The sequence below is a fragment of the Chenopodium album genome, chromosome 12 (genome assembly GCF_948465745.1).
Source record: "Chenopodium album chromosome 12, dcCheAlbu1.1, whole genome shotgun sequence".
Classification (NCBI taxonomy): domain Eukaryota; kingdom Viridiplantae; phylum Streptophyta; class Magnoliopsida; order Caryophyllales; family Amaranthaceae; genus Chenopodium; species Chenopodium album.
The window spans coordinates 43,399,113-43,411,867 of NC_137845.1; the positions used below are offsets into that span (position 1 = coordinate 43,399,113).

Sequence of the window (12,755 nt, forward strand, 5' to 3'; positions counted from 1 at the left end):
GTAAAATTAGTGAATAAAGTTTGGGATTTTAAATTCAAGCGTCACATAAAATAAATAAAACAACAAAAGATAACTTTAGTGTTAAAATTAAAAAAATTATCTTATGATATTAGGAATTTTATCCATACAATTAATGAATGATCTTCATAAATATACACAATTTTAAATTAAATTAAATGATTACTAGAACCGTGCATCGCACGGCCTTATATATATATATATATATATATATAAAAAGTAGGCATTTTTGGAGAGCATTCAGAGTGCCACATAAGCAAAGGTATTTTTTAGACCAATTAAAAATTAGACTTCTATTTTATTTTAGAATTAAAAAATTCACTTGCCACCTAAATAAAAGTGATGAATGAGATTTAAGAATTTTGCCACGTAGGTAAAAACAACGAATAGTTATTTATTAAGATTAATTTAGTTTAAAAACTATAAATTATCTTTTAAAAAATTATCTACGAATTATATTATTTTAATGGTAAAAAAATTAAATAAAAATCTAATGATATAGATAAACTACATATTCTCCAAAAAGATAATATTAATTATACCACTATACTATCTAAAAACTATCTTCACAAAAAACCGTGCATAGTATTGAAATATCATTTATATGATAATAAACATCCACTACATATAAATATTGAAATATCTTTGATTAAAATATTAATTATATGATAATAAACACCCACTACATATAAATATTATACTTATTTTGTGAATAAAACGATATCATGTAGTTAAATATTTATCACAATCAATCTAATTTTTTAAATCGATTATAATTTGCCATGTCTACTATATATTTGCGACTAAACTATATGAGTAATATGACATACTCTTTGGACTATTTTGTTTGGATTGGCTTTTATTGGTTTAGCGTAAGATAATCGTAACAATAATAGTAAGATAAAATTTATTTTAATAATAACCCAATAAAATAAATTGAAAATACTTATAATCATATGACAAAACATACCTACCATTATAAGATAAATTTTGATGGTGTTTACGATAAGAATTAAAAATTGTTCGTTAATTATAATTAAATTAAACTTTGTGATACCTACCATTATATATTGGCGCATCATACGACACTAACAAACTTTTGTACCAATACAAAACCAAATCAAATAAATTTTGTGTTAGTAATTTTGTGTCAGTTTAAGTTCATCAATGGCTGGGTAATTCTTAGCTTATTTTTAAAATTTATATTTGTAATTATTATGTACATTGTGTTTATTTTGGGATTTATGCTATGTTTTATTTTTACATGCAGATCAAATTTAATCAGAGAATTAAATTCAAGCAAAAATGATTGAAAGGTCAAAGTATGTGTTTCTCGCCTGTTTGACGTACTGAATTTTCGCAAACAAGATAGCTTAATAAGTTTGGATATGGTCCTATTGGACGAGGAGGTATTTCTTATAAAATATTTACCTCTATTAATTTTTTAATTGAAACCTCTTTAGTTTTTATTGTAATTAATTAACTTAATTTCTTATTAATTACAGGGTGATTACATTCACGCCTCAATCAAATCCAACTTTGTTCAATCCTTTTGTTCGAAATTGATTGAAGGAAAAGTTTACACCATTAGATACTTTTCAGTCATTCCAAATAAGAATCAATATCGCATTGTCAGTGACAACAAAATAATGATTCAATTTTTTCATAATACTATTGTCCGAGCGATTGGGGATGATAAAAAAATTCCAATGCATAGATTTGATTTTATACAATTACATTCTTTAGATCAATTTCGCAACAATTATTCACTTCCCGGTAAATATATAGGTTTATTTCATCTAAATGTATAGATTGATTTATATCAATTTTATTTTTGCTAATATTTCAATGTTCTATTTTTCTACTTTTATATTAGACGTAATAGGTGTGGTTGTGAACGAAATTGGTGATTCTATCGAAATAGAAGATAAATGGTATGCATATTTTTTTATTACTTTTAAATAATGCTTCTTACATATATTTATTTCATATGTATCTAATATTTATTTTTTTGTTTTTAGGGGGAAAAGAGTTCAAATTAAGCTTTGGAATAAAGTTTTTGCTGAGTATACGAAACAGAAAAACCAACTCAATGATTTCACTAAACCTTTTCCTATTATAGTAACGTCAACGATGGTGAAAGAGTTTAATGGTAATTTAAGTTTATTGTTGTTTATTATTTTACTATTTTTTTATTATTTTTCTATCTATTTATCTATTATTATTATTTAATATATAGGCACTTTCAATCTAACCACTTCGTCATCGACCAAAATCTATACAAATGTAGAAGTTCCAGAAGTTCAGTTCTTAAAAGACATTTGGAAGTATGATTTCTATCTTTCAAAATTCTTTTTTGGTACATAGCGTATGCTTTTAACAATAAATTGATGTTATTGAATTGCTACATATAATAGACTCTACTAACACTATTGTTTGAAGATATAATCAAATTGGTTTGTTGCTTTTGGTGGGTTCATTATGTGAGTTTCAAAGTCCATCGACTCTTATAATTTATAATTTTTTTTACTAACTATTTATATTTTTATTGTAGTGAAAAATCGAAAAATAGTACTATTAGAAAACTTGAGATACAACGTACTTCTGCGGACTCAGAAGAAATTATCTCCAAGAAGATTGATAACTCAACTCTTATGAATCACATCCAAAAAACTGTTGAAAAGGTATTATATTAAAAATGCTATTTTTATAATTTTGAAGCATTATTTAATAATTAGATTTATATCATACAAAAAAATTTCTAATAATTTCGTAAATATAGGATTTAATCTTCTACTGTAAGGCTAAAGTGACTGATATCATGGGTGAGAATGGTTGGTATTATATCTCATGTCCAGTTTGTATAAGACGTGTCACTCCAAGATTAACTGATTTTTATGAATCAATTGCAAAAAATCAGTTGAAAGACCAATACCAAGGTTAGAGATCTACGAATAGTTTATGGTTTAAATGTTAATCATATTTAATTAGCTATTGATTTTATTTTTTTATAATGACCTTTAGGTATTGTTTGGAGCTTGGTGTTGAAGATCATAGTGGTTCGGCCATATTTGTTATTTTTGATGAAGAAGCTAAGAAGTTAATTGGTCAAGATGCAAGTACTGTTTTTGAAGCTCATATTTATGAAAAGGTTGTCCTTTTTTTAAATTACTTACAAAAATTTTAATAAAAAACAATTATATATTATAATGATCATTCAAAATATTGATTATATAAAAATATATTTATTGTAAATTAATGTTTTACAGGTTAATAACAAAGACGATGCTAGCGATAATGATGCAGAATCAGAAATACCAATGACAATTAAAAATATCATTGGGAAAGAATTGATTTTCAAAGTTAAAATCACTGCTTATAATCGTAAAACATCACGACAATCCTTCACTGTGATGAAAACTTTTGAAACAATTATCCTTGAGGTATGTTTTAACTCTTAAAAATTTTAAATCCAAAAAAATAATTGTTATACTAACTATTTGATATGAAGGACGACAAAGAAGTTACAACAAATAAAGAAGAAGATACAACTAAGGATAATGGAAAACGGCCTCATGATGAATTTGATAATAAAGATGATGAAGATTCAAGCAACAACAAATTTAAAAAATCAAAGGTATCTATCTAATTTTTCTCAAAAATTAGCTATTTTATTTTTAAAATAATATACTAATTAGCTATTTACAAATCTATTTATATTGCAGGCTTAATTTCATGATCAAGATAATAAGTTTCATAGTGCGGAGGGATATTCAAGCTTCGAAATTATCATCCATTATGTAGTTTTTATGTACTTTATTAAATAATCATTGATGATTTTAGATTTTCTTTATTAAGTTAGTCATTAGACTATTTAGCAAATACTTCATATGATTTTAAATTATTATGTACTCCAATATTTTAGATTTTAACTTTTTAAGAGATCTTATACGTTTTATTATTACTATCATATTTCGTGTTAATATTTTCGTGTTTTTCTATCACTTATACATGCATGGTTATGGCTTAAGACCCCACTAAATTAAAATGATATCACATATATGCACATAAGAATAAGCTTTCACAAAATTAGGTGTAAAATTATGATTGATGTTCACTCCAAGTACGATGAAAAGAAAACAAGTATATATCTAAAATTAAAAAGACATTCTTCGGGAAAAAAAATTAAAAATTAACTTTTGTAAAGATACTACTCTAAGTTTCAAGGCCAAAACTCTATAATCTAATCCTAATCCAACTTTAATAAAATAATTATCATACTTATTTGAATCATAATTGTTATTAAAAAAATTATCATACCTATTTGAATTATTTATAAGGAACAAGATAATCTTTTCATGTGTGATGAAATTTTAAAAACAAAAAATTCTAAAATTAAAAAGATAAAATTTACTTTTATTGTAAAGATATTACTCATAACTCTATATTCTAATAACCCAACTTTAATAAAATTATTATACCTATTTAAACCATAATTTTTATAAAATAACATATATGCGACTCAAGAAAGAACACAATCATCGTACAGTGAATTTATTCTAAGAGATAGCATGAACCAAGATTTCATTAAAAAAGCTTTGCAAAGAGAAAGAAGGAAAAGGAGACAAGTAATACTCAATGAGAAAAAAGCACGAAGACAACTGCATATAGCACCAGGTAATTAATATAAAACATAACTTGCTCTTTCTAATTTAATTAATCAACATATCAATCTACTGTGACTTGAAAGTGATGTAATTTGATTACCATTGAGAAAAAGTTGCTACATGAAACCGTATGTAATACAAGAATTATACGCTCTCTATGAAACAATATATGCTCTACGCGCTATATAAATTATAGCAAAAAAATGCTCACGTCTAAGTCGAACAACTTATCATGTTCCCGATCCAATTTTAGTTAATAGCTCTATATAAATAGCGTTGTACACAAAACCCAAGATTATTAGGATATAATGAAATTTACAACTATGAAACACATGCTACAACAACATTAACTATGGATCTGCATAGAGTATTAAAATTCAACAGTAAAAGTTATAAAAAAAAAAAAAAAAAAAACCACAACTGGAAAAGCAACATTAGAAAACCTAAAACCTGCAATACATAAATTTATAATATTTTATCAATTGCTAACACTTTGCTCATCTTTGAATTGTATGTGCACATTTGCATAAAGACAAAAGAAGGCGATTAATAAATAACAAAGAGAATGGACAAATTCAATTCGAAACAACATCAACAGGTATCATAAAACTTACCAACTTACCTTGCACTTTCTTTAAATCACTATCCGTAACTAAGCATGAATTAATTTAATGTACAGGAACAAATAATGAAAGCTACAAGTATATAAGCTTAGGCCTACCTGAATACGAATGTCCAGAGTGTGGTGCATTAATGTGGTACGAAGAGAGAGTTAAGAAGAGAAGCACAAAAAATAGGACAATCTTCAACCTATGTTGTCAAGAGGGTAAAGTAAAATTACCCAAATTCAAAGAACCACCCAAGTTGCTGGCAGAATTGTTAAGGAGGCAAATGCACATCAATCTTCAGACAACTAATTCGTATATACAATTCATATTTTGCATTTACGTCAATGGGCGCTAAGATTGATAATTCAATAAACACAACAGCAGGCCCATATGTTTTTAGAGCAAGTGGACAGAATCATCATCGCATAGGGTCTCTTCTACTGGTAGATGATAAACAACCATCATTTGCACAGCTATATATATATATATATATATATATGATGGTGCATCAGAGATCAATTTAAGAACAGAAGGTGTTCAAAAGAATGAAAACAGCCCAACATTGGATTTTGAATTACTCTCCAAATTGAAAGCAATGCTTGACAAAATAAATCCCCTAGCACAAACCTTTAGAATGGCACAACAAAGAATAAGACAAAATGTGGGAGAAAAGTGGACCACAAGGCTACTTGGTATAAGGGACAATAAAAACAAAACATACAACATGCCAAAGTCATCTGAGATAGCTGCAATTATAGTAGGAGATATTGGACATAACACATATGGAAGGGATATAATAATTAAGCACAAATCAGAAGGATTACAAAGAATAAATGAATTACACCCAAGCTTCATGGCTTTACAATATCCTCTGCTATTCCTATATGGAGAAGATAGTTACCATCATGGGATAGTATATGCTAAGAAAAAAGGATCAGGAAAAGGCAAGAGGGAATGTGTGACTATGAGAGAGTTTTACGTATACAGGTTGCAAACAAGAAAAATAGAAGCTCAAACTCTACTACGAGCAGGTAAACTACTTATCTTATTCAAATTAATATGCACGTTTTACTAATATAACACATATATAAACCTCCAAAAAGGATACGAGAATTTGTTTACTTATATGACAATAAATTCATATTTTCAAAACATAATTCCTTATATCTTGCTGTAGGTCAGTTACTTTTACAATTTATTGTAGACTGCTATTGCACGATTGAAGAAGAAAGGTTGTCATTTATCCGAAACAACCAACAACAATTTAGGTGTGAAATTTACAGCAACATACGAGATACTGTGGTACAAGGAGACATGAATGGGGCAGCAGTGGGAAAAAGAGTCCTACCAGCAATCATTCACGGAAGGACCAAGATACATGTACCAAAACTACCAAGACGCTATGGCAATCTGCAGACGGTATGGAAGCCCACATCTATTCATCACATTTACAGCAAACACAAAGTTGCCAGAAGTACAAGCAATGTTGAGTCATATTGAAGGATAAAAGCCAGAAGATCGACTGGATATCATGGCAAGAGTATTCAAGCTCAAACTAAAACAGCTCATGAAGTGTCTAAAAGAAGACCATTACTTTGGGACTGATGTGGTAGGTAAAGTAATTTAAAAAAGAATTTGCAAATTTTTGAATGCGTACCAGTAGGAGGACAGACACACACTTCAAACACAGATAATTCATTTTGTTTCCTTAATTTACGTTTATAGTTTTCCAAGGTTTACTTTTTTAGTTATAAGCAAACTATAATAATTTATGATGAACTGGTAATGAGCAAGTTAATTAAAAGTGACAAAAAAAAAAACAAACAAATAGCCAAAAATACTACAACTAACTTTCAGTAATGTATGGCTAAAATACAGATGTATGCACTGTGGAATTTCAAAAGAGGGGGCTACCTCATGCTCATATACTTTTATGGATAAAGGAAGAAGAGTTACAGTGCACTCTACAATTCATAGACACAATCATACAAGCAGAGATCCCAGATAAAGAATCGAAACCAGAATTATATGAGGCCGTTACGCGTTACATGGTCCATGCGGAAATTCCAATCCAAATTGCCCATGCATGGTGGATAAGAAGTGCAGCAAAAACTATCCAAAGCAATTCAATCAAGAAACTGTTTTTGATAATAATGGTCACCCCGTATACAGAAGAAGGGACAACGAAAGGTAGACAAATTTTTAACAACTAATACTTACTAATGCCATAAATTGCTTCATACTCTAATCCCAATATAAAACTCGCAGGTTCATTAAAAAGGGTGATCATCTAATGGATAACAGATCAATAGTTCTATACAATGAAGGCCTACTACTAATTTTTGATGCTCATATAAATGTGGAATGGTGCAATACCACACGTGCTATCAAGTACCTGTTTAAATATATATGCAAAGGACCAGACAGAACAACCATGATAATTAGTGACGACCAAACAGATGAGATAAAATCATACCTTGATTGTAGGTATATCTCATCATGAGAGGCCGCATGAAGAATTTTTGAATTTGATATCCACGAAAGAAGTTCGTCAGTCATACGTCTACCTATACACTTGGAAGGAGAACAGGCGGTTGTTATTCGAGGATGCTCATTAACAATGAAGAAGCCAATGAGACTATGCTCACGGAATGGATGCATACCAATGCAATTGATGAGGGTGCAAGGTCCTTAACATATGCAGATATCCCTACAGACTATGTATGGACTACCGTTGCTGTGGTTGATGAGCTTGGAAATACAAAAAAGAAAAAATCATGGGAGAAATGACATCATGGAAAAAGCATCGGAAGAATAACATATGTACACCCAACAGCAGGAGAGAGGTACTACCTTCGTCTACTACTCAACATTGTCAAGGGTCCTAAATCTTTTCAGGAAATAAGGACAATCGATGGCTACTTGCATCCTACCTACAAAGAAGCGTGCTATGTTTTGGGACTACTTAGCAATGACAAAGAATGGCACGACTCTATACAAGAGGCCAACCATTGGGCATGCCATCGCAACTACGAGAACTATTTGTCACACTACTTTTATTCTGTGAAGTGACTGACATATTCAGCCTATAGGAAAGTAGCTTCAAGGCCCTCTCAGATGACATACTACAAAAGAAAAGGCGATTATTCAAACATCTAGAACTAATACTTACAGAAGATCAAATAAAGACATTCACCCTATTGGAGATAAATAGAATCCTTGTGAAATTCGGAAAGTTATTAGCCGACTTCAAAGATTTACCACAGCCCGACTTCACTGAAGAAGAATGCATGGAAAACAAGCTTATAGCAGAAGAAAGACTATATGACACCAAGCAACAACAAGAAGAGTTGTTAAGCAGAGTAACAAACACTACTACAAAACCCGCATATTTTAGACGCTTTTGCCTCGACGCCTTGTCTGTGGCGTCTGTGTACAATTTTTAGTTTCGCTTTTTCTCGACACTTTTAAGTGTCGAAGGTTTTTCCCGACACATAAAAGCGTCAAGAAAATCACGTGTCATACACGTGACTTCCTGTGCCCGCAATTTTAAAATTTAATGAAAAAAAGCGGGTTGTATTATAAAGAAATACTCCCAATTAAACCGCCCACTATTGAATTATTCAGAAACTCTACTGCTCTCTACTGCGGCTCAGTGCTACAACATACAAATCGGAGTACCTCGTTTTTTTGGGGTTAAATTCTGGGTTTTCTTGCTAAACCTCAACGAATTTGGGGGGATTTTGCTCTTCACTTTCAGAAATTTCAGGTAATTGATTCACAATTTGCTTTACAATTTTTGGTACCCTAATATCTCAGAATTCTTTAAATTTTGTTAAATTTGGGAATTATTCTTTGCATGTCTTCGATTTTGTATTGGAGTAGAACAAGAATCGATCTCTTATTGCAAGGTAATTTTTTTGGCCTTAATTAGATAATTTAATTTTTTTTTCATGAATTCTGTTTTCAAATTTAAGGTTTCCCTGTTGTTGTTGTTGCTTTTTTTTTTTAGTTTTTTTATGGGTTTTTGTGATGAATTTGATGGCATTTTCTAGGGTTTTAGTTTGGGATTTTTCGACTATATTGTGATATCACTTTCTTGTTTTGAAGATTGTCTTGAATTGTTTAGAAAAGTTGAAGGTTTGCTGGCTTGAAGGGGGGTTCGTATGGTGGTGGTTTTTTAATTTCTCTTTGAATTCTGTACCAAGAAAGTCACTGATCTACAATTCTACATATACCTAACTACTCACTTGTAGCATAAGTGGTAAGAAAAATGTTTGAATATCAGTGCTTAGCTAATCTATCTGCAATTCTTAACTAATTAAATAATTAGGAGCTTAATTATTGAAGATAAAAGTGCAAGAGTTGTAACAGCACTTGATGCAATACTATTCATCCATTTGAGTGCTTCGTATATGCATTTTTCACATTCATTTGATGCAAAACAAGATCATAACTTCATAATAATGCTGAAAATATTGTCATTCTTAATCAATTTGATCTCCCAAGGTTATACTAAGCTTTATTTAGGAATTTCCCTAGTGTGTTGACATTGAATTTTTACAAATTGGTTATTTTGGCAGAGAAGGGTCAGTTAAGAAGCGGAGGCCGGAGATTAATGTTGGAGCCACCCCTGCAGATCTAAGAAGGTAATTATATTGGTAATTGGGACTCTGTTTTCTCCAGTGAGTTTTTGCGAAGTTTTATTATGATGGAATTTTCTTTATCTGTTGAAAGGGTTGCTTTAGAGATTAAACTTATTGCATATAAGAACATTTGTGTCTGGAGAAAGTGTGAAAAAGGTAATTAGGACATGGATAGCTAGGACATGCATAAGTTAAGTGTAAGATGTCAAGTTATATGTGGACAATGTGGTGCATAAACTTATCGATTAAAAAAAAACAATATTATATCTATTAATGTGCTTAAGGATTAGTTACGGGTTGTGCTTATGCTTTCACAAGGGTTTAATTAACATCACACCTGGATGGGAGGAATATATCAATATCATGTTGTGATTAATATTGTTCATCTATGTATATTGACTAAATGTTTGTATCTATACCAATGGTGCTTGTTGTAGATGCAGTAATCGTAGCCTCAAGAGAAACGTTAATTTCCGGAGAATGTTAAACCAAAATTTGAGTTTATTGAGGAATTATTGCTTGTGCTAGGGTTTGTATCTCAAATTATTGAATAAATATGAAGTTGTGTTGCGATTTTGTGATTAGAACTTGTCTAGAGTTGCTAACAGAAGAGGCTACTTGTTGCTAACTCTAAGCTAAGCTATGGTCAAGTTAACTGAGGCAGTGATGGACAAGCAACGCTTTAACTAACCTTAAGTAAATGATCTTAATGCTGCTGAAGAAGCAGTATGCTTTTCTTTTTCAGTTAGCTGCTATTTTAGTAACTTGGAATTCTAAAGTTTGAGAAACTATCACTTTAGGTGTTTTATTTGGAATTTATATTTTGGCATTAGAAAAGAATGAATGGAGGATGTGATGTGAGTAATTTATCTCCATCCATATAAGTGACGTTTGTAACATGGACAGTGGACACATAGTTGTTTGTTCGGTATGAACCTGATCCATACAAGAGGCAATTCAAAATAAAAATTTGTAACTTGTATTCAACTAGTTTTTTGGTCAATCAACATTTATTCATTAATGGAGCTTTGGTAAGCCTCAAGTGAACGACCAATTCGTGCTCAATGCTTTTCTCTTTTTTTTTTTTGTTCTGTTTTCATGCAAATTTGTTCTTAATAAATTGCATGCCTTAGACACTGTTAAAAATTGCTCTTTAAATTTTTTGTTGAAAACAAAATTTCAGACCAAAGATTAATAAGATTAGTGAGTGAAAGCAATGTTGAAAACCCACTAGTTTTATGAGTAGTGATGGTCGTTTCAGTCTTATAAATTTGCCACTTAGGTTTTGTGTTGAAACCTTGAAATTTAAACTATGCTATTTAAATATCTAAACAAGGTATATGGAAAAACAACTAGTTTCATCATTTCTAACAGTTATGGAAGATGCCGAATAGTGGTAATGAGTTTTGGTTTATCTCTATAAATTTTCATTGAGGTTGGAGGAGAGTATTTTGTGTACTTTTTTTTTTAGTTAAGAATGGTTGCTTAGTATTTATGCAACTTGATATTTTGCTGTTTCCGGTAGTGGATCATTTGTGTTGTCCTTTTTTTTTGTAGTGTGTTCCTTTTTTTTAAGGCTGCTGCTAATGTATTTAATTTCTATATTTTCAGTGAAGAAGAGTTGCGAAGTGCCAAAAAGGACTACGCTAAAACAGAGGATGATCTAAAGTCACTCCAGAGTGTTGGGCAGATCATTTCATCTCAGGCTTACTAACACTACCTGTTCTGTTTCAGCCTTGTTCAATAGCTTGAAACGTAAAGATTGTATGATCTTACTGTACTTTTGCAGCAAAAGAAGGTACACTCTACCTTAGACATTAGCTCAAACTAGAATACATTTTAAAAGATTCTAGTTTAATTAGTGTATGTCATATACTTATTTCAATTGTGTAGGCTTGATTAGATTTCCCTAATTGGATGTTTCATGTGACACTATCTTCTAATTGCTTGATAACGCGTGCCTACTGCCTTGGAGTCATATATTGTAGATTTTCAGTGTGGTTTGTTGAATGAGAAATTCATCGAACTTGTATAACTTTTTTTTGTTGTTGCATGTTTCTTTCTAGTTTTCTTCTTTCACCCCTCAACAATTTGTAGGCTTGAATTACTTACTTACATTTTTTAGTGGATAAACTTCTTGATATTATAAGTTTGATGGATGTCTATTTACTTAGTGAAAGTGATGTCCCTATTATATATTGGTTTAAGGATCCTTGTAACATGATTTTTTTTTTAATGTCATTGTTTTTAATTAGCAATTAACTATATACTTCTTTGTAGACATGGATACTAGTTGGATTGATTTACCAAGAGGCGATCCTGGTTATTATAAAGGTTGCATGAAATTCTTGAAACTTGCTAAAGAGACTCTTTTACCAAATTCATGGGAAACTAAATGCCCATGTAATAAGGGCAAGTTAAATAAAGCGAATTCTGTAGAAGAAGTAGGAGGGCATATTTTATTTTATGGTTTTTATAAAAACTATAGAAATTGGATATTTCATTGTGAAGATGAAGGGAGTAAGACCCATGATCTAAGTAATGATCTAGCAAAGGAAGTAGGTCGAGATGATATGGACGGGTTACTAAAAGCAGCTTTTAGAGTTAATACACAACCAACCGACAAACCTCAAGATCCATCATTAAGTGAACAAATTAATGAAGATGACAATTCATATGACATGGATGAGGGGTTTACCATAAATCGCGAGGTAGATGATGAGTATCAATCAACTTTCTCAAATGAAGAACAGGCAAAGTATAAACATCTCATGGAAGCTTCTGAAAAAGGCCTGTACGAGGGGTGTACTAATTTT

At 30.5% G+C, this 12,755-nt stretch overlaps 1 protein-coding gene and 1 long non-coding RNA gene across 2 annotated transcripts; both read left to right on the forward strand.

Moving 5' to 3' along the window:
• Nucleotides 1–1,311: 1,311 nt before the first annotated feature.
• Nucleotides 1,312–3,560, forward strand: LOC145572429 (uncharacterized). Its single transcript, XR_014096842.1, has 8 exons — nucleotides 1,312–1,427; nucleotides 1,524–1,794; nucleotides 1,895–1,952; nucleotides 2,040–2,345; nucleotides 2,573–2,702; nucleotides 2,801–2,957; nucleotides 3,043–3,169; nucleotides 3,288–3,560. It is a non-coding gene; the product is annotated as an uncharacterized LOC145572429 (long non-coding RNA).
• Nucleotides 3,561–5,927: 2,367 nt separating this feature from the next.
• Nucleotides 5,928–11,653, forward strand: LOC145571204 (uncharacterized). Its single transcript, XM_081630274.1, has 10 exons — nucleotides 5,928–6,324; nucleotides 6,471–6,712; nucleotides 7,237–7,433; nucleotides 7,562–7,684; nucleotides 7,876–8,035; nucleotides 8,192–8,308; nucleotides 8,386–8,655; nucleotides 9,179–9,204; nucleotides 9,877–9,942; nucleotides 11,551–11,653. Exons 1-10 carry the CDS (start codon nucleotides 5,928–5,930, stop codon nucleotides 11,651–11,653), a joined length of 1,701 nt encoding a protein of 566 aa, XP_081486400.1.
• The last annotated feature ends 1,102 nt before the right edge of the window (nucleotides 11,654–12,755 follow it).